This window comes from Arachis ipaensis, chromosome B7 (genome assembly GCF_059453495.1).
Source record: "Arachis ipaensis isolate K30076 ecotype BB chromosome B7, ASM5945349v1, whole genome shotgun sequence".
Lineage (NCBI taxonomy): Eukaryota > Viridiplantae > Streptophyta > Magnoliopsida > Fabales > Fabaceae > Arachis > Arachis ipaensis.
In genome coordinates, this window is record NC_142442.1 from 140,499,907 (window position 1) to 140,526,773 (window position 26,867).

Here is a 26,867-nt window from a genome sequence, read left to right on the forward strand (position 1 = left end):
AAACTAATTTTTTAAATAAAAAAATAAAATAATACAACATATATCAATAATTATTATTAATTTAAATAAAATATAAATATAATATATATTATTTAGTGCGGATTTACGAATATAGATGTGATATGTGTTATCCGATCTTGTTAGAATGCCAATCAAATCCGATCTGATCATCTTATGAATCGGATTCGATCCGATCTAATCATCTTGCGAGTTGGATCATATCCGCAAATTGCGAATCTGATACGGATAAATACCGCAGATTTGCAGATATGATCCGATCCATGAAAACCTCTAGTGTTCAGAACCGTCATTACAAATATCTAACCTATTATATTTTTTTTTTAAATATTTTTAGATTGTTCTACATCACTTTTCATATTTTTACACATATTCATACTCTTCTAAAATATTCTATAACTTTTCAGAGTTCTCTAGAATCTTCTAGAGTCTTCCGTGACCTTTCAGGACATTCTAGATTCTAAAACGTTTTAGAACCATAAAAAACATTCTCAAACACTCTAAAATACTATATAAATACCGTTGAAATGTAACATCCTAAAATTTATTGTGACAATTTGCTCTGTGTTAATACAAAAGGCAATTTTTCATCTATTTTAATTAAGAAATTAATTTTGATCTATTGTAATATATACATTTAATTACGTAATATTATATCAATAAAAATAATTATTTTTACATTTAGCACATGAATAATTATAAAAAATAAATATAATTAAAAAGTTGTATAAGATGTTTTTAATTAATTTCATATTTACTATTATATCACAAAATACTCCATATACATTAAATATTAGTCATATTATATATATATATATATATTTCGGCTTTTTTACTTAAATAAATGAAATACAAACCAATTTTATTTGATTCCCCTAAAACAAATTTTCAAACGTGTTTTTCCTCTTTCATATATTATGTAAATCGTCCTAGGGTGATAAGGATTATAGAATATATTAAACATGGCACCCTAAGACGATTTATGCATGTATTGCATAGGAGAAAAAGCCATAAATCATGCCAGGGCATGAGGGGTTACAGTTACACATAAATCGTCCCTCCCGGCTATGATTCACGTGAAGTTAGGCTAAAGTACAAAGGCCTGCCACGATTCACATTCAAAAGCGGACCATAGGTAGCCTGGAACGATTCACGTTCAGAAATGTAACCCTCAAGGCCCAAGGACGATTAATGCTTGAAGAGTAACCCTAATATGGTTGTAATGAGTTATTGCTTGAGGCATTCCCTCAACACACAGTGGCGAGTAACGTTAGTGAGGGAGGAGCCACCACATTCGGCCAGATTTGGGAGAGAATGGTTGGGAGGAAGGCAGGCCAAATCGGTGGAGGAGGTGGCAGTGAGCGGAGGCTTCGAGCATTCACCGATGACGGTGCGGCGACGGCGAGGCCAGATCCACCATTGTCCGGCGTATTAAGGCACATAGCTGTGGGTTAACTTGTGCGGCGGAGTGGGAGGTGTCTGTCTTAGGAGAAGAATGGCGGCTAACCACATAGATATGTACCGCCTTAATGGTATTGCGCATGTTGTTGAATTTATCGACGATGAGGTTAGTCGTTGGACAGTAAACTTAGTTGAGTTGGTTGATGTCATGGCTATTTTGGCTACACTCATATGTTGATGAATAGTAGTTTGAATATGCATGTTATAACATTTTTAATAAGGATTTTGTGATTTTTACTGTTTAATGATTTCGTAGGTTCTTGGTTGGGTTAAAAGATGTTAGAGTTCAAAATTTTTAATGATACATGATAAAGTGGTCGATAATTTTATGGTTGTGATGTTAGTGTGGTGATAATCGTTTTCTTGTACTGCTTGAAGTGTGATATTTTTTATGAATAGGGATAATGTGGACTTTTTAATTTCAAAAGCTTGTTGGATAACATTTTATACTGAGCAAAATTTTTTTTGTATAATGACCGGTTAAATTGTTTCACTGACATTTGTGTTTTATCAGCCAACTCGATGCGTTCAGAGCGTTTGTAGTCAACAAAAGATGATCTTGCATGATCGCATACTACCGTACTTAGATCGTACCAATTTACTGCATGTTGCGAGGTTGAATGATTATTGGTTCAAGTTTGATGAGCTATTAATCAATGCATTCGTAGAGCGATAGCGTCCTGAGATGCACACATTCCATATGCCATTTGGGAAGTGCACGATAACACTACAGGATGTGACATATCAGTTTGGCCTCCTTATTGACGGACATGAGGTGAGCGGGTGTCTCAGTGACTTCGACCAGTTGATGGAGGGGGAGAAGCCTGCCTGGGTGTGGTTTTGAGAGCTATTCAGAGAACTTCCACCAGATGATTGTATCGATGACTTCACAGTTTCTTTTAGCTGGTTCCAAAACAAGTTTAAAGTCTTGCCTGCCAATGCATCGGAGGCAACGGTACAGATCTATGCACGGGGTTACATTATGATGTTGTTGTCCACGGCGCTTTTCGCAGACAAGTCTGGTGCTAGGGTTCACTTACGGTGGATTCTGTATGTTGTGGACCTCGATGGGCTCGGCAAGTATAGCTGGGTTTCGGCCACCTTGTCCTGGTTGTACAGGTGTTTGTGCAGGGTTGCTAACCGGAATGTAAAGAACCTAGCTGGGCCATTAGCACTGCTTCAGTTTTGGATTTTTTAGCATTTTCTGACGTTCAGGCCTAGAGGGTTTGATGCCATTCTCTGGCCACTTGCCGCGAGGTTTGACATTTTCATGTAGAATATGTCTGTTATGCACTTGTTTGTATCTTGTTTTGTAATTTGAATTTTAAGCATTTTGTATCTCGTAGGTGGGGTAGGTTTCTACCGTCGTTGGACGAGAAGGGTCCCCGAGTCATTGCAACTCGACACAAATTAGACAAGCTGAGTGGGGATGATGTAAGTCTGATTGTCTAATTTGCTATTTTTCTTGTATGTATATACTTATGTATCTCGGTAAATTTTAATTGATTCCCATGTTGCAGTTCATTTGGATGCCATACAATAGTCTTGAGGTTATCCAAGTAGTCCATCCTGATATCCTCAAGCCTGACCACATGCTTTTATGGAAGTCGACCACTGCCTTGATATACTTTGCATCAATTGAGTAGCACCAGGTTGATAGGGTTTTATCCTAGCTCGGAGGAGTTCAGCACATCCCAGATCCAGCCATCAACATTGACTTCTTGTTATCTAAGGATGGCAAAGGACCGACGAGGTGGTTCCCTGCGGTGTTTGACACATGGCATCAGTATCGGGACCAGAGACGACAGAGCGTGCTTTCCTTTCAGTTGGCACCAGATCCTCGTCCATTTGCTGAATATCTTGATTGGTGGTTTCATGTAGCACGAAGGTTCCTTTCACATGATTGTCTACTCATAGATCCTCGCCATGTTAGGGTCCCAGCAGATGCTCCAATTCGGGGTCATGTGGCTGCACCTGCTAGGCAACAGGGACTGAACGTGCCAGACAATAGGCAAAGAGCGACTCGTGAGCGCATTGGGACTCGTTACATCCAGCCTATGGGAGGAGGATTCGAGGATGCTTTGGGGTTGGATGAGGATCCGGAGCATGACGATGATAATGGTGGTGACGGGGGTGAGGGTGGTGGTGTGGGCAGTCAAGGTCATTGAGGAGGTTGGGGTCATGGTGGCGGTGGGTCCGATTGGGGTTAGGGTGGTAGCGGGGGGTGCGAGTGGGGAGGAGGAGGTGGTGGTGCTGTTTGGGGAGAGGGTGGTGGTGGTGGTGGGTCTAGTGCGGGAGGGGTGATGGTGGAGGTGGATCTGGATGGGAAGGTGGTAGTAGTTATAGAGGACATGTTACTGGGGTTCATGGTGGTACCGATATCGGAGGGTTGACGGCACTTTATTCTGTTGTTGTGCTGAGGGTGGGAGTGGAGGTGTCCAGGCTGATGCGTCGACCTTGTTTTTCGACTTTGGTAGCCAAACTAGATGAAGCAAGTTTTTGGAGCTGGTACAGAGTTTTTTGCAGACTTTGCCCAGTTTGGCATCCCAGCTGGTAATTACAGGCCACAGTTTGAGGGAGTTGCGATGGATCTGAACGTTGATCTAAATGAAGTGCCGACTGGTTATTAGGGAGGTATGTTTGCGTTGGGAGACACTCCATCATCTGCCATAAGAGGACAGAGACAACTTCCACTAGGTTATCAGCCGGATCAGGCATCCGCACCAGTCAGTCAGCCACCTGATCCGTTTGTCCCGGTCACGCAAAGGAGGAAGTGCGTCATCAAGCTGGCAAAGTGTGGCACCGGATCACACATGGTATAGTTGTTGGGATCACATCTATCTGGCTTTTGTTATAGCCTATTCATCTTTAGACTTTGTTGGATCTTATGTATCTCATGGTTCCTGTTGTAGCTTATTTATCCTTAGACTTTTGTTGTAACGTATCTATGTTAAGACTTTTGTTGGATACTATCTATCTTTAGACTTTTGTTGGATATTATTTTGTTGCGCATGGTATGTTTTGTTGTATCTTATCTTACGTGTATCACAAGTAGGTGCAACGACGAATAACGATAACATAAGATAACATAATACAAAATATCATAGAGTTGGGCCAATTTAACAATAATATCGACCTAACGTAAACACAGAAGAAATAACACAACATAAAGACACATGATCAATGACAAATACTAATAACCTAATGCGTCAATCACTGGCGGCTATGTGTTGCTTCCTTCATGCGATTCGGAAGCACCTGGGCACTGTGGACAGTTTCTTCGAGTATGACTTGGGGTCCTACACATCCTGCATCTTTTTGGTCGATTGGGCTCAGTATCATCCATACTATTCCTTATCCTAGTACTCTGAGGTCTCCCAACAACAGCTCGTATCATGTCGGGATTGGGTCACATGAGGTCCCTCGTATACAGGCAACAGCTCTTCCTGAATAGGCGAAGAAAAATCCATCTTGTAAACGTTGAACACAGTACTAATACGGTACACATCATCAATATAAGACTTCCAGTCCAGTCTACAAAATGAGCATGCTGCAAGCACATGACGGCATGGATAGTGGAGGGCTTGAAAGTATCCACAGTCGCATGTGCGCGTGGATAAAGAAACCTGACAGCTACTCATTGCAATTCTCCCCCCAGTCGGCGCAAGCTCCTCAACTACAAACTCATTGTTCTCCCTGTCATATAGATCTACCCGCATATTCCTAGAGGCATGTAGATTCTTCTCAATAGCCTTCACAAGGGTATGACAAAATTCTTGCCTAGCTCCGAGCTATGACTCGGCTTCCTTTCCTTTCCTCACAAAGAGTTCAACCAAATACCCATATGTTGACTTAACTAGTGAACCCACCGGTACGTTACGTGTCCCCTTCAACACGGCATTAATGCACTCATAAATGTTGGTCGTCATATGCCCATATCGATGGCCTCCATCCCGATATTGTGTCCATAACTCCAATCCAATCCTGTCACACCAATCAACCATGGCAGGATCATTCTTCCGCAAGATATCCATGCAATACTGATGCTCCTCCTCAGTCTTTGCATATGCGGCATTCACGAGGATCTTTCAGGAATCCTTAGACGTAAAGGATAGCGCAAAGTTAGCGATGATGTATAGTACACAGAATGCACCGTATGCAGTTGGCGGGAGTCACCCACTGTCTTTCGCAAGCAGGGCAGCCTTAATGGCATTGTGATGATCAGAGATGACTAAAATGCCTGCTTGTGGAGTCACATGATGACGAAGATGACTAAGAAAAAACTTCCATGAATCTGTGTTTTTGCCTTCGACCAACCCGAATGCTACTGGGAGAATGTTCGAATTTCCATCTTGGGCAATAGCCATTAGCAGGATACCTCTATACTTCCCATATAAATGAGTATCATCGATGGATATCAGTGGCTTGCAATACTTGAATGTCTCAATACACGGAGAAAACGTCCAAAATAATCGATGAAAGAAAACCTTCATTCCATCCACCATATTACCTGCCTTCACTGGTGAAGTGCGCAACACCGCTATAGTGCCCAGCATATACAACTGAACCCCGATGATCCACCTTGGTATGTGGTTGTAAGATTCCTCCCAATCTCCATATATCTGAGCAACGGCCTTCTGCTTGGCCATCCAAACCTTCCTGTAGCTGGGCTTGAAACCAAACTTTGATGACACCGCATTCTGTAATACCTTAACGAAGACTGATGCATCCGCCATGACCAACGATAGAACTGAAGCACAGATAACATGATAATCGAGCTGCCTGTGATTCGTCGATATCTCAGTTGCTAGACATGTATGTGGTCCGTTGTACTTTTTAACTTCCCAGTAGCCTTTCCTCTGCCTCATAGTCACACGTATCAACCAGTTACATCTATTCCCGAACTGAACACACTTCCGAAGATACTTCAATTGGTCGGACTCAAACACTTTATATTCTACACCACAACGAATATTATAACTCTTATTGTTAGCATAGCTTCATCTTTGGTTTTGAACTGTTGCCCGATTCCAAACTCATCTGTGCCAATCATACTAGGCCTATCTTCGTGAATAGTAGGGTGCTGTTGATCTACAAATGCAGTCTGGTTCATTGCATTAAGGTACAAAGTGAAAAAGTGTCGAGGGTACTGCTGTGTCTGACTGCTTGCATGTGTTTGTGCTCCCCCGACACGAGTGGTGTCTTCCTTGCCATCGCTTTCATCACTAATGATTGGTGGCTCCGAATCAGACCCATCATTGCCTATAGCCTCCGCAAATGGATCTATCTCTCTTATCTCCATGAATGTTGGTGCACTGTCTACTGCAAGTGCTGCTCCCATTGCAACTGCGAGCTGTCCGAGGCTACGCCCATCACCTAAGTCATCTGCCGGAACGGGCAAATCAGTCGCAAATGATGGGGATGAAACAAAGGGAGTCACCGGTTGCCCGTTGAAATGGCGGTGGAACTTCCTTTTATGATGCTAGTTGGCGGATTCAGAGCGGATCTACCAGAGCTACCATCTACATCAACCATTCTGGCAAACAACTCCATAGCGCCCAAGTCAGAAAATCTTGTTTGACTGTGGAATATAACTCGCATATCATCATCGCCCAGCATCTCGTACTTTCCAAACTTAACATAACCTTGCCTCAATGATATAGGAATACAAAAAATAATTGCTTGACACATTTTTTGCCACACTTTCCTGCCTTCTGTAATATACTATTATGTAATTCCATCAAAGTCGTTGACGGATTTACAAACACACCTATCTGTTTCTTACTAAAGAAAACAACACCTTCACTTGTATTTTCATCAATCTTTTCTCGATGATGAACTAACAAAAATATGCTCTCAGCCATCTCTCCCTAAACTCACAAAACTTCAGGTGTGATTTGTTTGCGCCAAACTCATTTATTTATAGAATTTTTTTCATCATAAATCGTCCTAGGCTCCGCAGGGTATAACGTTGCATGTGAATCGTGGGAACCCTATTAGGTTTAGCAAATATAACGTAAATCGTGCCAGGATTGTTGGGGTTCAGAAAACAGATTAATCATGGCAGGCCTTTGTGCTTTAGCCCAAAATCACATAAATCATGGCAGAGAGGGACAATTTATACTCAAGTTGTAATCATAGACACTCTGGCACGATTTATGGCTTTTTTCCTATGCAATACATGCATAAATCGTCCTAAGGTGCCATGTTTAATATATTTTATAATCCTTATCACCCTAGGACGATTTACATAATATATAGAAGAGGGAAAACACGTTTAAAAATTTGTTTCAGGGAAATCAAGTAAAATTGGTTTGTGTTTCATTTATTTAAGTAAAAAAGCCTATTTTTTCAACTAAATAATTAATCAATAGAATAATCAACCTACAATAATCAAATATATAATTGACGAATAACTAAAATTGTTTACAATAATACACTGAAAATTTTATAAAATGTAAATATATAATTTTATACATGATGATAAATTTTTTATATACATATAACATAATTTTTTGCTATATATATTTAATAAATAAAATACCAATTAATAAATATTAATATTTGTTAATTCACTAATTAAATAACAATGCTATATAAACAATTTTTTAATTAACAATATAAAAAATGAGAAAGTTTAGGAAATCAACTATACGTGCAGTTAATTTGACCAATTTTTTTTTAAATATGAATTTTAAAAAAAGTCCCAATAAAAATTAAAAAAGAAAAAAAAAACACCCAATTTTTTTTATGTGAAAAAGTATTAGTGTTTTTGTTAGAAATCAAATTATTTGGTGTAATTACAGGTGGGTGAATTTTGTAGGTAAAAAGTCAACACGTGGGGAGCGTATTGAATATGTGGCAACATTCGAGCCAACAAGCGGGGAAATGTTAAAACACGTGGGGAGGCGTGTTGAATATTTCCACAATATTGTAATACACTTTAAATATCAATATTCAACCAAAACACCATATCCACTTCCATATTAAAAATAATTTCTGCCCAAAAGATCCCATCTAATTTTATGCTCACACACATTCACAATACATAATGAAAAAAATAACCGCACAAACTCTTATGGCTCTCTCTAGCCATGTCTGCGCCCCACCCAGTGTCATCGACCACTGCCATACGCAGCCCCTTCATTCTCAAATCTAGTGCCGCCGACTATCGCCGCATGCAATGCCTTCTATTCCTAAAACTAGCGCCACAGCCGCGTTCACGCCATGCCCTTCCTTCGCAATCACGGTAAGAACGAGCCCTTGTTGCGATTGCAGTGGCACAGACCATTGTCGCTCCTTCCCTCCTGAGTGCACCACCGACTGCACGCAGCGGCCTTCCTCCGGGGACTTAGATCCTCTGTTCGTAAAAATAGTGTCATCGACCAACGCCGCACCCTTTCCATGTGAACGCATCGCATGACGCCGCCGAGGAGATCGCCACACGTCCATTGCTGTTGCCTTATTGATGGTCGTGACAAAACGGCCAGCGAAGAAGAAGGAGGTCGCGTCGCTCTTTTCCTTCTTCCTTTTGAATGATTTTTTTTACTAATTTTAAATGTTTTTTTCTACTAATAAACAAAATTTTCTTCTGACAATATAAAATAAATAATCAAATTATTGCAATATTTAAATTAAAATAATTTTTCTCTATATTTTTTTTGTAATATTTAATTATATCTATTATTTTATGTAGACATAATTTGTTTATTAAGGTCTAAAAAATAATACTAATTTTAAGTAGTATTAAGAAATATTAAAATTATAATATTATGAAGAAAAAAATAAGAAAGATTTATATAAAAATTAATTCAAATAATTTTTAAAATTTTAGAAATAAAAATGACTTACGTGTATATTTTTAGAGATTAATCGGAGTCTAAATAAATTTATGACATGTTAGATGATGTCATTTGTTACTGACGTGACATATTAACCAATTTTTTGGGACACGTGACATTAACTTACTACATTATTATCTAATATAAGACCAATTTGATTTATGTTTTATTTTTTAGAGATTAATACGACTAATTTAATTTTTTAAATACTAATTTAAAAAATGGTGAAAAAAGGTGAAGTTGACTTCACGTGAAGTTGATATCTGAGAGCTGTTAGATGAAAATTTAGTCAAATCATCTAATGGTTTTCAAATATCAACTTCACGTGAAGTCGACTGTACCTGAATTTCTACATTAAAAAATAGATGATTTTTCAAGAACAAATTTGAGTATTATCCTTTAAACGAATGGGCAACAGCTAACTTTTGGTTTCCATTGTTTTTTTTTTTTTTTTTTTGGACATGGGTTTCCATTGTTAGATTTCGTTTTGTTTCGTTTTGGTCCTAAAAGCTTAGATTCTGAATGTACATTTTGTTTGTTTGGAAAAGCACAAATAAAGAAGCCTAATTGTACAAAAACTCGAACCCAAGGCCCAAACACACAGAGTGTGACGAATGCTCTTAGTATTGCACTATTGCAGAAAGTGGAATTAAACAAAGCAGAGGGAGAGAAAGGAATAAGGATAAGCAACTGAAGACTACATTCATATCCCTAATTGCTTCTCCAAACTTGAAGCGATGGATTTGGTGGCACCACACGAACAGTTCTTCTCTTTTCACAACTTGCACAGAGAACTCACAAGACCCTCCTCCAACTTCAAAGGTAGGGTTTTGGACAATAATACCCTTTCTCGCCCTTCTATTAACTTTGCAAAACTTAACTGCATCATTAAGCTTAGAAGAAGAAACCGTTATAGTAATAACCGCATTCTCGCGGTTTCGAACGGTAAATTGCACCATTTTGGTGGTGGAAGATCAGTGGCGCCGCCGAACGGTGAATCGAACGGAACGGTGGAAGCTTGTAGAACATTGGAGGAGTTTGAGAACAACCAGTACCTGAGGAAGCTTGTGAGGAACGGGGAATTAGATGAAGGACTTAGGTTTCTTGAGCGCATGGCTTACCAGGGTGATATCCCTGATGTAATTGCCTGCACCACTTTGATTCGAGGGTTCTGCCGAGCTCGGAGGACCAAGAAGGCGACGAGGATCCTCGAGATACTCGAGGATTCCGGCGCCGTCCCTGATGTTATAACTTACAATGTGTTGATTAGTGGTTACTGTAAGTCAGGGGAGATAGATAAGGCACTCCAGGTGCTCGAGAGAATGAGCGTGGCGCCGGATGTGGTTACTTATAACACCATCTTGCGTAGTTTGTGTGATGGTGGGAAATTGAAGCAGGCAATGGAAGTTCTAGATAGGCAGTTGCAGAGGGAGTGTTATCCAGATGTGATAACTTACACGATTTTGATTGAAGCGACTTGTAAAGAATGTGGCGTTGGCCAGGCGATGAAATTGTTGGATGAGATGAGGAGCAGAGGATGCAAACCGGATGTTGTCACGTTTAATGTTCTTATCAATGGGATTTGTAAGGAAGGCAGGTTGGACGAGGCGATTAAGTTCTTGAATAACATGCCATCATATGGTTGCCAACCGAATGTGATTACTCATAACATTATTTTGCGGAGCATGTGTAGCACCGGGAGATGGATGGATGCGGAGAGGCTGTTATCCGACATGCTTCGCAAGGGTTGCGCCCCTAGTGTTGTTACTTTTAATATTTTGATCAACTTCTTGTGCCGGAAAGGATTGTTGGGTAGGGCGATCGATATCTTGGAGAAGATGCCAAAGCATGGTTGTATTCCGAATTCCTTGAGTTACAATCCATTGCTTCATGGTTTTTGTAAAGAAAAGAAGATGGATAGAGCAATTCAGTACTTGGAACTAATGGTGTCTAGGGGTTGTTATCCTGATATAGTGACATATAATACTTTACTCACAGCATTATGCAAAGATGGGAAGGTGGATGTTGCTGTCGAGATACTGAATCAACTTAGTCACAAAGGATGCTCTCCTGTTTTGATTACTTACAATACGGTTATTGATGGCCTTTCGAAGGCCGGGAAAACGGAGTTGGCTGTGGAACTCTTGGAAGAGATGTGCAGAAAAGGTCTTAAACCTGATATAATTACTTACTCTTCACTGCTCGGAGGTCTCAGCCGGGAAGGGAAAGTCGACGAGGCTATCAAAATTTTCCGGGACTTGGAGAGATTAGGTATTAGGCCAAATGCTATTACTTACAATTCGGTCATGTTGGGGCTATGCAAGGTTCAACAAACTAGTCGCGCTATCGATTTTCTGGCTTATATGGTAGAGAGAGGATGCAAACCTACTGAAACTACATATACAATTCTTATAGAGGGCATTGCTTATGAAGGATTAGCTGACGAAGCTTTGGAGTTGTTGAACGAGTTGAGTTCCAGAGGATTGGTTAAGAAAAGTTCGGTTGAAAAGGTAGCAGTTAAGATGTAGCGATTAAATTGCATTTTACCTGTTGTAGTTATATACTTTTAGATAACAACTATTAATGTTTATGCACTTAGATTTTGTTAGCCCCTTCATGTTAGCAAGCTACTTTTGGATCAAGATTTTGAGGAGGGACTGGTTGAGGGCGTAGTGAAATGCATCTCAATTTTGTGTAGAGGTAATTTTAATTATGTAATTCAATCCAAACATAGCTATGTCAGATTATATTTTTATATTTGCTCAGGCATCTTTTTGAATTTCATTATGCATATTTTCCTTTTTTGGATGATTAAATCCAAAGAACATGTTCATACTCGTCTATGCTTTTGTAAGATTTGTTTAGTTAGGGATTTAGTGTTAATGTGAAGTGGTCTATATTGGGTCATTCCGACAAAAGGTTCAAAAAAATAAAAGTAAAAATAAAAATAAAAATAAAAATAAAAATAAAATCACTTGTTTCAAATCAATTCTAGAGACCATAATTGATCTTGCATGGGGGTAACTAAACATTAATTTTGTTGCTGCTTGAAAATGTTTATTCAACTTTAAAATATCTGGGGCAGTCTTGATCTTCTTGCAATTTTTGTTGTCTGCAATTGAAGCATTGCATATTTGGTCATCTGTGAAAATAGCTTTATCCATCTTGTTTGCCGTTTTTCTTTTTTTCCCTCTCTCTGTATCTTCATTTAACTAGGCCATCCGATTTTAATATTGTACTAGTTTATTTGTCAAATGTTATTATATTATGTTATTGTTACTCACTTATTGATGTGCAATTTTTTTCCCTTAATCATAAGGAATACTATTGGTTTGTAGTAGACTAGTAGTACGTATAGGTTGTACTATAACTATAGGTTGTATGAGATGAATGAAGAACAAGTTAGATGGCTTGGAAAATCAAACTGGAATTTGTATTTCAAGGGTATATATGAGTTAGTATATGTAAAGGTTTAAGATATGGAGGTATAAAATATCTAGGAATTATAGTATACACACAAAAAAAGGTCAGTTTGGTTGGCAATTGGCAATTGGTATGACTTGATGAGAAATAGTAAGACTTTGATGCCTCAATTTGGGGTTGTAGATACAAGATTCTCTTATATTTTATTCTTTTGGAATTGTGGGAAGATGAGTGTTGGATAGCCGTGATTGTAATCCTAGACAAGTGTAAGCATCCATGTAAGAAAAAAAGAACTGGATATGATCATTTTATGCCCTCTTTTTTTACTTTTGGTATTATCATCCTTTTTATTTTAGTTGGTGAGCACTTGTCATTCAAATCCAAATTATCACAACGTCACATTTTTTGAAATGGTAGGCCGGGTTAGGTTTCGGCTACTACCCATGGCCTAAAACACCACAAGTCCGGAGGACTACGGTTTGAGGGGCCGCCGTTGCTTATCTTTTTTGCCGGCGGCTCCTCTCCCCCATTTTTCTGTTCATCGACATCTCTCAGCATCTCCTTCTTTCTCTTCTTCCATATTCTTCTTTGTCACTATCCATTTGCGAGCTTTCCTTTCTTCCATTTCTAGTTTTTTTTTTTTTTGTCGAGTCATCATATCTAGAGAGCCGAAACACTGCCACTAGCCTGATGCAGTCTAGCTTTATCCTGCGGATCCTTCCATGTCGTCAACTCCTTCCAACTTTATGCACCGGCTTCCTGTTGACGGCAAAGGCAGCTTCAAACTGTCAGAGTTACACAGGAGTGGTGATAGGGTAGAAATGTATTTAGTGTGTTCTTTTGGGGTTTTGTGGAAAACAAAATAAGGGCCAAAATGATTTAAGGTCCGTTTGAGAAGTTTCAAAAGTAATTTTTTTAGTAGTATTAATATCTGGTGCAATTTTCAAAACCAAATTGCAGTTTTCTAAGAAGTTATTTAGGAGTTTTCTAAGAAGTTATTTAGGACTTTATAGATTAGTTAAAAATAATGACTTCTCTCATGATAATTTTTTTTATCACATTTCTTTTAAAATAAGTACTTTTAAAACTAAAAATTCAAATAAAAAATAATTTATTTATAAATTATTTTTAATATAATTATTTATTATTTAAGCTATTTTTTCAAAAGGAGCTTAATTAAACTGTTTATCCAAATTAGACCTTATTCAAGTTTGAGAGATGTGTAATTTGTAGTTCACTTGGTAATATGAAAACTTAAAGATATGGGTCATGTAGAATTCTCAAACTTGAAAGACTTATGTATAGAAACAGATTTGGTGCGGTGAAGCAAGGTTTAGGTTTGTTGTTGCTTTAATCAACTTGAGTTAGTCTAGTGATTAACTCACTAGTCCGCTTAAACAAGTGTTGAGAGTTCGAATTTTGCATTGTACATGCAGTAATTTATTGGCCAACAGCAAACCCTTAAATGGAGTTTTGATCCGTAATAGATTAATTTTGACCTGTCGGGATGAGGGATACTATAGATAAAAAAAGGTTTGTTGTTGCTTGTAACTATGGATGTAGGAAACTAGGCATTAAATTTCTAATCAATAAAATTCTGGTGAACCAAAAAGAAAAATGTTGTCTACTAATACCCAAATTGTGGTAAACTCCGACAGATTAATGATTAATTGTTAGCTCCCAACTAACACACACTTAAGTGTTTATGCTAATGAATCTCAAAATTGTTAGATAATTTTCATTACAAGTCACAAAAGGTTTAGAGTTTTATGCACAAATTCTTAACTTCTTCTTTTTCCTATCTCATCTTAATTTTCCTTCTAAAAAGTTACAAGTATGTTTAGAATTACAAACTATTTGCTCTAATTATCACCTAGTACTTGTATAAATATATTTTTTTTCCTCCCTCAAACATTTAACTCACATTTTCAGATAGGTGAGGAACATGACGGGTTCCACGTAGATGTAGATATCTCACTGTACTTAAAGGGAGAAATGTGTGCATTAATTAATTCTGTATATAAAATAAAAATCAAAGTACAGTCACAATTTCGTAAGCCAAATGAGCTTGGGCACAATTTTTGTCTGCTAGGAATATTCTTTTCTAAAACATCAGAATCATTGCCCCACCCGCCATGATGAAACAAGCAAGTCTCTTTCTTATTTCTTGTGCAAGCGAGACTAGTTTCAACTTCAACCACCATTATCAATTATATTCAATGTTGAAGCATTCACATAAGAATGTGCCTATAAATTGCAAATAGTAACCAAGATGCATTGGTTTAGTGATTAACTCACTAGTCTGTTTAAATAAGTATTGGGAGTTTAAAATGCAGTAACCCATTAGTCAGCAATAATCTTCATTATTTTCATTATTATGAATTCATGATTAGTATATTAATAGGCATTAACATATTTATTATAGGCAATATAAAAAGCAATATTATTATTATTGTTATTATTAGACATTAACCTGTCTATTAATCCATCTTTTATAAGTTAAATGTAGATAATAATAAGGGTAAAGTATATTTTTTTGTATTTGAAGTTTGTTAAAAATTTTAAAAATATTCATAAGTTTTATTTTGCTTCAATTTTTGTCTCTGAAGTTTTCAACTTGCATCAAATATATCTTAAACAGCTAAATTTTTAAAAAGTTTAGGGTCAATTCAATAATAATACGTGATAACTATGTCTGGTTTATTTGTGTTGAAAGATGCTCTTATGAAATTGTTACTAAATTTTTTGAAAAAATAACCGTCATGACTATATTTGATGCAAATAAAAAAGTTTTAGGACAAGATTGAAATAAAATACAATTTAGAAATATTTTTAAAAATTTTAACAAACTTCAAAAATAAAAAATATACTTTATCCTAATAACAATAAATTTGATATAAGTCAAGATATTAAGTATGTTATATAGTAAAAAAAAAAAAGGTAAATTTATATAATATAGATTTTGCTATGAAATATGAATCATAAAATCAAAGTTGTTTACTATCTTAATCAACCTAACCATTGGGGATTGTATTTACTACAATCAAACTAAAGTGATATTATGCATCTATGATGAATTATTTTCTTCCTTTCAACTTTTTCTTATTGATCAAGAACAAATTTATATCCTCCGCACGTTTTACCAAAAGCTTAAAAATCATATACTGTACCCATTTACACTAAGATTCTCTTCATATTACAATATGGACCAATCCATCACGACAAAGTTATATTGTTTGATATATATTCCTTTGCATTATTAATTATTATTTATTAATATTAAACTACTCTTTCACCTTAATCTACAACAACAATAAAAAAGTCTCCTAACTTATAAATTCAGTCCAACAAAATACATAAATTTAATTATAATTTTATTATAATATCATAGCATTGACTTAAAAAAGATAAAAACAAATAAATGGATATTTTGTTAGGATGAATTTATGGGTCACGAGATTTTTTTTTATTGTTGTCATAGAGTAAGGTGGAAGAATAATTTAATAATTAATAAAAAATAAACACGCGGAATGCTATGAGATTTTCTGCTTAAATAATACCTTTTCTACCACACACTAAAATCCATAGCATAAAATAGAAGTGTTGGAAGCTTGGAACAAGACAAGAGCCAAAAAATAAACTCATTCGATGAAGGTAGCAATTATCTCAAGCCATGGAGAGAAATAGTTCATCATCTTCAACTCCAAGAAGCAAAGTAGAAGGAGGGTTGCTTTCATGTTTCGGGCGTCTCAAGTTTAAGCTTCCATGGAGGAAGAGATCGGCCGGCGCTTACAAATCCGTCGGTGGTTTTAGGTATGACCCTTTAAGCTATGCTCAAAACTTCGACGAGGGTTGCGTGGAGGACGACGAAGAATCGTTGCGCCATGGATTTTCTGCTAGATATGCTGCTTCTTCAAATAAGTTTCAATTCTTAAGTCGCTCGAGCAATGATAAATAAGGTTTATTAAGGTTAGGTGACAATATATTTGTTTATATATGTGTAACTTCTTTTTAGAGCGTTATATTACTTATTAATCATGTTTCAAGTTTTTCTATATTCAAGTTCAAATAGGAAAATAAGAAAATCTACTTATAGTTAGTTGTAGTTGATTTTCAAGTAGCATCACAAAATGTTTAGCAGCATTCCCTATTTCCCTTTATTAAGAGTAAGTGTAACCGCCCAAACCACCCCCTAGTACGATATTGTCCGCTTTGGCACACAAGACTTTATAGTTTTGTCTTTGACGATAGAGATGATAGCCAAAATCCCTCACACTCACTCGTCAAAGGCAAAATCGTGAGACCTTGTGTGCTAAAGCGGACAATATCGTGCTAGCGGGTGGTTTGGGTTGTTACAGATGGTATTAAAGCTGGAGCCCGGATCGATGTGTCAGCGAGGGCGCTGGACTCCCTTAGGGGTGGATTGTAAGGTCCCACATCGATTGGGGAGGAAACGAAGCATGTCTTATAAGGGTGTGAATACCTCTCCTTAATATGACCCGTTTTGACGAGTGAGTATGAGAGGTTTCGACTATTATCCCTATCATTAAAGACAAAACCGTGAAGTCTTGTGTGCCAAAATGGACAAAATCGTACTAGCCGATAATCTAGGCTGTTACAATAAGCATTTTAAAATCTATCACACTTCATTCCACCTTTTACCAATTATTAGAATCTTTTGCAGATAGTTTTTTTTATGGTTGGGTGGGTCACAATAAAAACATTAACATGATGAGTTAGAAAATTTTAATATATAGAATTTATGGTGAAAAATCTAAATTTTTATTATAAGATTTTTTTTGAGATATCAATTCTTCCATGTAAAACTCTTTGATAAAATAGGAATATATATAATCTACACCAAAAATTGGCTCTAGTAGAAAAAAATAAAAGAAAATTAATTATATACATTTTTCTTCATCCAAACAAATGAATTTTCACTCCATTTTTCTTTCTTTTTCACTTATTTTCTTTGACTTAATTTCTTCCATCCAAACAAAATCTTAGTGTTGAGACTGTTTACAGTGGAAGAAACAACCATTCCAGTTTTATGTTGGGCAAAAGTTTGGTTCTATAGGGACATTTCTCTGTTCCAATAAAATACGTAAAGGAGTGTAGAGAAGGACGAAATTGGTTGCTTGACCAAATAATATACACTTTTTGTTTTTGATATTGGAGTAGCAAATGGTATTTTTTTGAAATGTAGACTATTGGAGTGTTACTCTCAAATGTAAAACCGTTTAATTAGAGAAGAAGAAATCAAACCATCCGATTTGTGAGAGGTATAGAAATTAGATCGAGAGATTTCTGTTAAAAAATAAAAAAAAATTGAAGTACAAAAATTAGATTTTCTGATTTGTATATCTTTTACAATTTTAAAAAATACTAAAAATTACAATATTAAGATATATCACTACTTTTATTATCATACAGACAAAAAAAAAGACAAAAGAAAAATAGTCTGGAGACTAATATTTTTAGTGAAATAAAGTAGAAAGCTGATTACTATTAATTTAATTACACAATGATTAATTTGATAATTGATTTTTAGTATACAGATATTGTTTTTGACTTTTTGTTTAATTTACGTCCTCAATACTGGCTATATAAGTCGTATACCCTTCCATTATCAGGCTCACAGCCTCACGGTCACAACCTAAAAAATTTTCAATTGACACAATTTTGGCAGAGTTTCGCCCTTAGATAAATGCCATAAATACTCATAAATCTCCCTTAGCTTATTCAATGTTCCTATATGGTGCGTTTGTTTACAGAGACAAGACAGGACATAGAAACACAAAATTATATTTGACAAAGGAGACATAAACAGAGGCAATGTATCCAGGGACACTGAATTAATGTATTTTGTGTCCATCCGACAGAAAGAACACGGAGACACTAACAAGGGACACAGCTTATTTTTTATTTTTTCTTTCATTATTCTTGTTAGATTTTTATAATTATAATTTTTTATTATTATATTTTTCATCTCAAATTTTTTGAATAAAAAAAATGAGAATAAATTTGATTTTTAAAATTTGTTTTAGTTTATCACTAAACAGAATACAAGAATACAAAATTTTGTCTCTGTCTCTCATATCTTGTTCTCAGTGTTTTGTCCTATCCTGTTCTCAAAAACAAACGCAACCATATTTCTATTTCTAAAGCATATCCCACTAGCAACAAGGTCTAAACTAGAGAAATGACATTTTCATGTAACGATTGCTACAGAGATGGATGGACATGAACCCAATGTTTGGTCATTAGCAAGACGTGTGGAATTTGAGTGGTCCAAATAACAACAATAGCCAAGTCTTTTCTTTGCTATTTTTTTTTGGGGGGTCATTTTTTTTTCTTTGCTAGTTGCTAATACGAGCTTACTATGTTTAAAATTCGGTTTGAACAACTTTTATTTAGCCTTCCACAGATAAAATAGTAGATGAGTAAATATTAAATTTTTGAATTATTTTTTACTTATAGTAAATGTATTTAGTAAAGTCAACCATATAACTACTTGTAGTACAAGTTTAGCAAATTAGCCCATCCATATAACTTAAAATAAAATAAGTAAAATTTATTTGTTTTAATTACCAGTTTATCATCAAACTGCGATATATTAAAATTTATGTTTATGCAAATATAAGAGGTGAAGATAGACTTCACTTTTTTTTTTTTTTTTTACCAAAGATAGGAGACTCGAACCCGCAACCTTTTAATTGAGTATGGGGAGACTATACCATTTGAACTATTACTCATCGGCGAAGATAGACTTCACTTAACTAACTAAAAATAATGCAAAATACATATATCAAAGTTTAAATTGCACATCTTTTATATGTTTAGTAGTGTAGTTGAAATGAATTGTTCACGGAACATTTTACATCTTAAGTTGCTACCATTTCTTTAACACAAAATATATAGTTGAAGATTACAACAACAGTAATTTAAGACTTGATGTTTACTGCGGAAGCCGAAGCCAAAGCCGGCGGCCAGCGGCATACTGGCAGTCCATCCAAGAAGCACAAGAAGAACCCAAATCACAGATGCACCAGAGCCCCTATAATCAGATATATGTTGAAATAAAGTATTAATTTAGTAGTAGAAAACAAAAGTTTTGGTTTTAGAAGAAAGTCTGCAGTAGGATGTAAAAGTAATCTGATATATGTTGAAATAAAGTATCATGTTCAAATGATCAAAAGGCTTCTCTTTTTCTTTTCTTTCATTTATATTTCAACAAACTCCGTCTATGTTACACTTGCGGTACATAGTCGGTCCCAAACCCAGATAAAGGAGGAGGGTTGTGTTAGATCTTCGACAACCAATATAAAAATTTAGTCGAATCTTCATGTCATGACATTCATATTTCAACACAACATGACCGTTTGCTTTCTAGTATCCAACTTACTACTACTACTAAGAACCTGACGCCAAATTCATTCAAAATGTTTCAGTACTTTTCGGTTCCACACAAAATCTCAGGTCAATTTAAGCTTGGTAAATGGAGGAAATTAAGTGCCAAGAGAGATCTATCTATAATGTATCAAACCAAACTAATGGCCACAAACATTGCATACACTCTTCTGGGAGATGGGAAAAAAAAAAAAGCTTCCATTCTCGAATTTCTCAAGAGGAGGAATTTTAGAAGTAGGACTAAGAAACCAAACAATAAAGATTTACTGAAAACCAGCGATTCTAGATCGAATGATCGATAAAAAACATAAAGAATAATTTCTATGCAATGACACACTGTCAACTAATAGAAATTATTCTCTACAAACATATAAACATATAATCTATAACACTATAACTCTCAATTGTGAGAGAAGTTGATGTTCTATAACTATGAATACACCCCCTCCCCCTCTTCCTTTTTTTACAATCAAAGAGGAAGGTATTACAACGGATGAAACTATCGCCTTTTGCTTTTAGTCTTAGAGATCCTTGATTTGCTTGCTTCATGAGGTGGTTTCCAGATTATATCGTCAAGATTGCCGCAAAAACTCTTGTAAAACTGCAAGACAGAAGAGTGTGAAACTTCCTGTCATGAATAAAATTGAACTAAAGCAATCAACATAATGAGGTTTCGGAAAACTGACATTGAGATATTCGCCAGCATCTCCAGCTGCATTCTGAATGTCCACCATATAAAATGTGGGAGCCACCTCAAAAACCTTTAACCAAGACAAATGTATTATTATTTTGCTGGTTGAAATGTTTACATACATTCAAAATTCTGTTAGATGCATCGATACGTACCTCCAGAATAACCGAGAAAAAAGATGTTTTATTTGCTGAGACACCCTCTATTCTCATCTGAAATTTCATAACAATATCACTTCAGCTGCAGAATAACCTCAGTGACATCTAATTCAAGTTAAAATGACACCAGATGCTAAAAGTTTACAATTGCATTCATACATGATTGAGCAAAATGATGCAAACAAAACCAGAGCAACAAAAGAAGTGGAAGCAAGAGGGAGATATAGTTGTTATCAGTTATGCAGATCACAGGTTACCAACCTTAAAGTTGCGAATATGCGTCTTAAATCCCATTGATTGGGCCACAACTTCCATACTTGATAAAACCACCTTTGCTGGCTTTTGAGATATAAAACGTGTGTGATGCTTAAGAGAGCCCTGTGACAATATCAGTCCAACAAAATAAAATAATTGTTCTACCACTACATATGAAGGGAAAAAAATAAGTGAGTCTTAGATCTTTAAATGACAGAATATCCAAAGTGAGAGAATGTATTTTTCGTCCTAGCGTGTCTTAACAAGGTAACGGTTACATCTATTATTATGCAAACTACCCTTGGGAGGGCAATATTATATGGGCTGTTATTTGAGCATGTCGAGATATGATGATTGAGCCTCATAGCACACAGAAAGACATTATTAAGTACCTGTCCCTTGTCAAACATTGATGCGAGGTTTAAGCCTTGAGATAGAATGATCAAGTCAAATGCATTAAGCAATAAGGGACCCATGTCCTCATTATGGCTTTGACGAATATCTCTCTCTTCCTTCAATGACAAAATAAACAGCATGTCAGCAAAGCTGGGAAGATAATCACCATATGAACTCAACTGGGAAAAAATAAGCTAGTGTCCGTAACTAAAGAGCAGGGACACAATGTGAAAAACGGCAATACTTGTACTAATACTTGTATTGCATGCAATTTGGATGCCCTAAGCTTCCCTTAACTTAATATTCCTTTCTTCTGCGTTATATATTCATGTCGTCTGCAGTAGAGTTTTCATGATTTCATATTGACATGTAATAGAATGGTTTTCCAGGAATAACATAATTCAGTTTTAGTTTATTATTGTTTGTTAATTGTTAGTGTTTTGGGTTCTTTGATATGCCTCTTAGGATTCATACATGATTCTTCAAACACAAAATAAGCTGAATGAATGGGTTGGAAATGAAGACAGAATAATTTAAATAAATGAATAAAAATCCTATAAGACAAACTGAAGATAAAGCATAAAGGAATGATAGACCTCGGCATCATCAAAAGCAGCATTTATGTCATCCAGATTTACATCTTCATGCTCCTGAAGGCTGACTGGAACGTATCCCCTCTGAAACCATTCATCGTTTCTTATTTGTTCTATGGTTATACGCTGCAAACGCGAGAGGTAAACAGAATTATCAGAAACAACCAGGATCTTGAAACAGAGGTGAGACTTAAGCCCATCAGAAAGATGGTATTAGTTGGCTAAGCATTACATGTATAACCCAAGAAGTTTCTGAACTTCAAGAACGAATGAAGCATGTACCTCCACATGAGGTGTTAGTACTTGAGAAAAGGATCATGAAATAAAGGGCGAAACATAGCTTCGGAATTATTATATTTGCATTTACTATAAACATCATTCTGCCCATCAGTACTAGTGAAAAATACTAAAATCATCTCATTTTAATATCCAAATGGAGAGAAATAATAAGGTCATAACATGTCATGTCACGCCTACAACTGAAGAATCAATTGCAGGCTATTAGATGCTTTCAAGTTTCAATAAAATTCCGAACTTTTCCACAATTGGATTTACTATTAAAGGAAAACAGTCCTATAAATCACAATCACACATAGGATTGTGAACTACACATCATCACAATTTGTTCAGATGCTTAGCATCAAAATATCAACCACATCAAAGACTCAATTATTTCTGCTCTGTGGTCATACAACATTCATTTTGTAATAGACAGTCACAACTAATCTTTGCAACCAATACTCACCGTTTCAGGATTTGTGTCCAAAATTCTACATATCAATGATTTTGCCCCTACAGGAAACCAAGAAGGGCATGAAAAGTCTGCTTTATTAATCTGCAAGAGTTAACAAGAAAACCAAGGAAAGTTCATTAGCATTACTAACAATCCGACATCTTATTTGATGAAAAACACTCTTGCTTCTGCTTGAGAAGAGAAGAGGTAGCTACAAAAACTTTGTAGCCTGACACTACTGCAGTTAGCACCTATCAAATGATGGAGAAAAGACTACTATAGATGAAAAATATTTGTTTCCAGCCCCCACTAATTGCTGCTCTAGCACTCCTAAAATACAAAGTGAATAAACAGATCGACCCAAATTTACATCCAAACAAAATACAAAAATGATATTTGCTAAGAAGTTCATCCAGAAAAAATCAGGCATTACTATGTTTATCATCCTAAATTTCTAGATAATACTAACTGATGAATGCGACTACGAGCAAAATAAATATTTAAGACAAATATTTTTACTACAGTTCAATCTAGTCAAAATTGAAAAATATATATTTAACAAGTTTGAATTTATACCTTACTGTATAAGGTGGTTAGATCAAGCTCATCAAAGGGAAGGTATCCAGCCAATAGGACATAGAGGATAACCCCACAGGACCAAACATCTGCCACAGCACCATTGTAACCCTTGTGACTGAGTACCTAAGCTCACAAATTCAAAAAACAGAACCCAACATAAGAATAGTTAGTATCTGCACATGACTGAAACTGAAATTTAACCAAACATCAAGCACTGCTGTGTTTTACCTCGGGGGCTACATAGTTTGGAGTGCCACAAGTTGTCCGAAGGAGACTCACACCCTAAGAAGAAATTCACCAAGGTCATTGGTATCAATTCATCTACATGTACGGAAGTCATACATGAAAACTACTAGATAACAAGCTCACCTGTTCTGGTAATGCGCTTAAACCAAAATCTGAAATTTTTATATTGCCTTGTGAATCAAGTAAAAGATTCTCTGGCTGCACAAGGTGAAAACAAAAAATTTAGAAGGAATCATGATTAGGATGAGCAAAAAATTTCCTGATCCAACTCAACACCACCAACCTTCAAATCTCTGTGATAGACTCCCTTGCTGTGGCAATAATCTACGCCATCAATAAGCTGTTGGAAATATCTTCTAGCTTCAGCCTCGCTAAGACGTCCATGATGTATCTGCAAAATTATTTATATTCATCATCACCAATACCATATATGGTAATTAAGCAAATATATGGCAAAGAGGGACGCTCTTGCGCTACTCACAATTTTATCGAACAATTCACCACCTGTAATGAACTCCAATATGATATAAATCTTCGTTCTGCTTGCTAGAACCTGAAAAAAAAAAAAATTTACAACAGAATGAAGAACATAAGGGTCATGACTCATGACAGATAACAAGAGAAACACCACAATGGCTTATCAAATCACAATATGTTTCCATTTCATTCCTCTCTCCAAAGTCCAAGCAATCAAATAACATATATTAAAAAACAACTGAAAAACAAAATCTATACATGCCTTAAGATATTTCTTTTTTTTTTTCTTTTTTTTTTTTTTTTTTTTACTAAAGATAGGAGACTCAAACCCGCAACGCAACCTCTTAATTGAGTATGGGGAATCTATGCCATTTGAGCTATTACTCATTGGCTCAAAATTTGGAAAGCAACCTCTTAATTGAGTATGTAGAGTCTATGCCATTTGAGCTATTACTCATTGGCGCCTTAAGATACTTCTAAACTCTTATCTATGATAATTAATCATGATACGGAGCATAACTTATATAATTAGATAGAAATCAGATAGAAAGTTGCAGAAATCGTCACATGCCTCATGCAAGCGAACAACATAGGGATGCCTCACTAGCTTCATAATAGAAATCTCCCTCTTGATCTGCACAATTACGGAATGATAACAATAATAATAATAATAAAAAGTTTCAAATCAAATCTTAATAACAAGGTGAAAAATAGAGTGGATCAGAAGAAAAAAGAGTGTACCTGGTCCACCATGCTGTGCTTGATGATTGTGGCGCGGTCAAGAACTTTCATGGCGACGCTCTCACCGGTCTCAGTGTTCTGAGCGAACTTCACCTTCGCGAAGGTTCCTTCCCCAATCGTCCTCCCTATCTCGTACTTCCCTACTTTCCTAACCACCATCGCTCTTCTTCTTCTTCTTCTTCTTCTTCTTCTTTAATTTCTCACTTTTTCACCATTGCTTCGCGCTTCTTTAAGTTCGAACTGATGCGTGGAATAGCGAGATTCTGTTTTTTTTTTTTTTTTTTTTGAATGAATAAAATTGATTGATGGGAGAAGAATCAGATGACGGCAAGTAGGTTGGGTAGTAAGTAGGTCATGAAATTGAAACCAAAGGAATATGATATAAACACCTTTTTTTTTTTAATATTTTTTAAGAGGAAATTTACAGGTTGAAGAAGAGAAAAGCAACAGAAAGAAGAAACAATGAAATTGGTTTTTGTTTTTTGTTTTTTGTTTTTCTTTATAAGAATAAAAAGTGTGAAGGCTAAGCTGGCAAGTGGAGTGGGAAGTGGGAACATTACATTTAATGTTAGAAAATTAATTTGAAGTTTGTTTCTCTTTTTATTTTGTGGGTAAAAGCAAAGGAGAAGCATGATGTTGGTGATGATGATAAGTGATAAGTAGTGTGTGAGTGAAGGTTGAAGCTGATACTGAACACTCTGTGAACCTTATTGGAGACACATCACATCAGTACATTGATTCAAAACCAGGTTGAGATTTTGGGATTTTAATTGGCACCTTTTTTTTTTTCCTAACTGAAATCTTGGGGATTCGAGCTCCTAATTTTAGTTCACTTCTTTTGAATTTTGAGTGCTTTATATCTAGTATTGGATAATTACTTTGCTTTGTATTTTTCTAATGATATTGGTTAAGAATAAAATTAATTTTTTTAATTAATAAACATAAAAATTTAACTTTGGAATAATATTGAATGTAGTAAAAGAATTTTAATAGAAGAGCTAAAGAATTTTAATTTTATATTTTAAAAATATATATATTTACTATATAAATAGATAAAATATGTCTATATTTAAAAAAAAATACTAAAATGTTAGTAAAATTTATTATTTTTATCTGCAGTTAATCAATAATATTTAAAAGTTACATTAAAAATATATTGTTGAATTGTTAGACTAAATGAATTTAACTGATAATGAAGTATTGACCAAAAACAATAAATTCTATTAATCTTAAATTTTTTTTTTCAGAAGATACTTATTTATTTACTCTATGTTATATAAATCAATTTATTTTGTTTAGCAAGAACCTAATAAAAACGTTCGTTGCTCCCGTTGAAAAAAAAAACATTTATTTCTCTTTCATTTTGAAAGAAATTTATTTATCTTTTTGGTGACTAAAGAAATTTATTTATCTAATATATTTAACGTAATTGTCTTAAAATAAAATTTATAAAAATTATTTCATTCAACATATTGAAAATTTTATTAAAAACGATAAAAGATTAATGTGAATGTTTATTCTTAATTTTATTAAAAAATTTAAACTAGAGGTAAAATACTTATTAACACTGGTTTATGTTGTTAGTCATATTTTTGTAGAGACTGATTAAAAGAGATAATAAAGTTCCTGTTAAGATTTATCTCTCTATCTTCATAATAATATTTTCCTTTCATTATTTATTGGTACTGTTTCGATGGTTATTTGAAACGTGGATTTGGGCTTAAATGTGAGCTCTAAATTCCTTAGTACGATAGCATCTGACCTTTTTAATGTCGAAGTGCCGCTTGTCCGAATTTTTCGTGAATATAGATGGGAGGTGGTACCTATAAGGGACTCCGATGCTTA

General features: G+C 35.4%; 3 protein-coding genes across 3 annotated transcripts; 1 reads left to right on the forward strand and 2 right to left on the reverse strand.

Annotated features, from left to right (window-relative positions):
• Window positions 1-5,651: 5,651 nt before the first annotated feature.
• LOC107607919 (uncharacterized) lies at window positions 5,652-7,098 on the reverse strand. Its single transcript, XM_016309814.1, has 3 exons — window positions 6,990-7,098; window positions 6,535-6,864; window positions 5,652-6,436 (listed from the first exon to the last, which is right to left on the reverse strand). Exons 1-3 carry the CDS (start codon window positions 7,096-7,098, stop codon window positions 5,652-5,654), a joined length of 1,224 nt encoding a protein of 407 aa, XP_016165300.1.
• A 2,855-nt stretch (window positions 7,099-9,953) lies between these two features.
• Window positions 9,954-12,104, forward strand: LOC107606238 (Pentatricopeptide repeat (PPR-like) superfamily protein). Its single transcript, XM_016308260.3, has 2 exons — window positions 9,954-11,830; window positions 11,920-12,104. Exons 1-2 carry the CDS (start codon window positions 10,058-10,060, stop codon window positions 11,941-11,943), a joined length of 1,797 nt encoding a protein of 598 aa, XP_016163746.1. The 5' UTR covers window positions 9,954-10,057; the 3' UTR covers window positions 11,944-12,104.
• Window positions 12,105-20,394: 8,290 nt separating this feature from the next.
• On the reverse strand, window positions 20,395-25,691 carry CIPK8 (CBL-interacting protein kinase 8). The gene is made up of 14 exons (XM_016308262.2): window positions 25,023-25,691; window positions 24,853-24,915; window positions 24,286-24,357; window positions 24,088-24,195; window positions 23,928-24,002; window positions 23,787-23,840; window positions 23,556-23,681; window positions 22,992-23,081; window positions 22,250-22,372; window positions 21,650-21,769; window positions 21,264-21,380; window positions 21,000-21,056; window positions 20,840-20,914; window positions 20,395-20,754 (listed from the first exon to the last, which is right to left on the reverse strand). Exons 1-14 carry the CDS (start codon window positions 25,179-25,181, stop codon window positions 20,653-20,655), a joined length of 1,341 nt encoding a protein of 446 aa, XP_016163748.1. The 5' UTR covers window positions 25,182-25,691; the 3' UTR covers window positions 20,395-20,652.
• Between the last annotated feature and the right edge of the window lie 1,176 nt (window positions 25,692-26,867).

Bases quoted from the DNA above. Each gene is read 5' to 3' on its own strand.
- LOC107607919 (XM_016309814.1), bottom strand. From the start codon at position 7,098: ATGCTGGGCGATGATGATATGCGAGTTATATTCCACAGTCAAACAAGA. The intron at 6,865-6,989 runs GTAGATCCGCTC...CCGTTCCGGCAG, and splicing joins TGATGTAGATGGTAGCTCTG to ATGACTTAGGTGATGGGCGT. The intron at 6,437-6,534 runs GTATGATTGGCA...GTTGTGGTGTAG, and splicing joins TATTCACGAAGATAGGCCTA to AATATAAAGTGTTTGAGTCC.
- LOC107606238 (XM_016308260.3), top strand. From the start codon at position 10,058: ATGGATTTGGTGGCACCACACGAACAGTTCTTCTCTTTTCACAACTTG. The intron at 11,831-11,919 runs GTAGCAGTTAAG...TTATGCACTTAG, and splicing joins AGAAAAGTTCGGTTGAAAAG to ATTTTGTTAGCCCCTTCATG.
- CIPK8 (XM_016308262.2), bottom strand. From the start codon at position 25,181: ATGGTGGTTAGGAAAGTAGGGAAGTACGAGATAGGGAGGACGATTGGG. The intron at 24,916-25,022 runs GTACACTCTTTT...GTAATTGTGCAG, and splicing joins AGCACAGCATGGTGGACCAG to ATCAAGAGGGAGATTTCTAT. The intron at 24,003-24,087 runs GTTGGTGGTGTT...CACCTTGTGCAG, and splicing joins TCTATCACAGAGATTTGAAG to CCAGAGAATCTTTTACTTGA.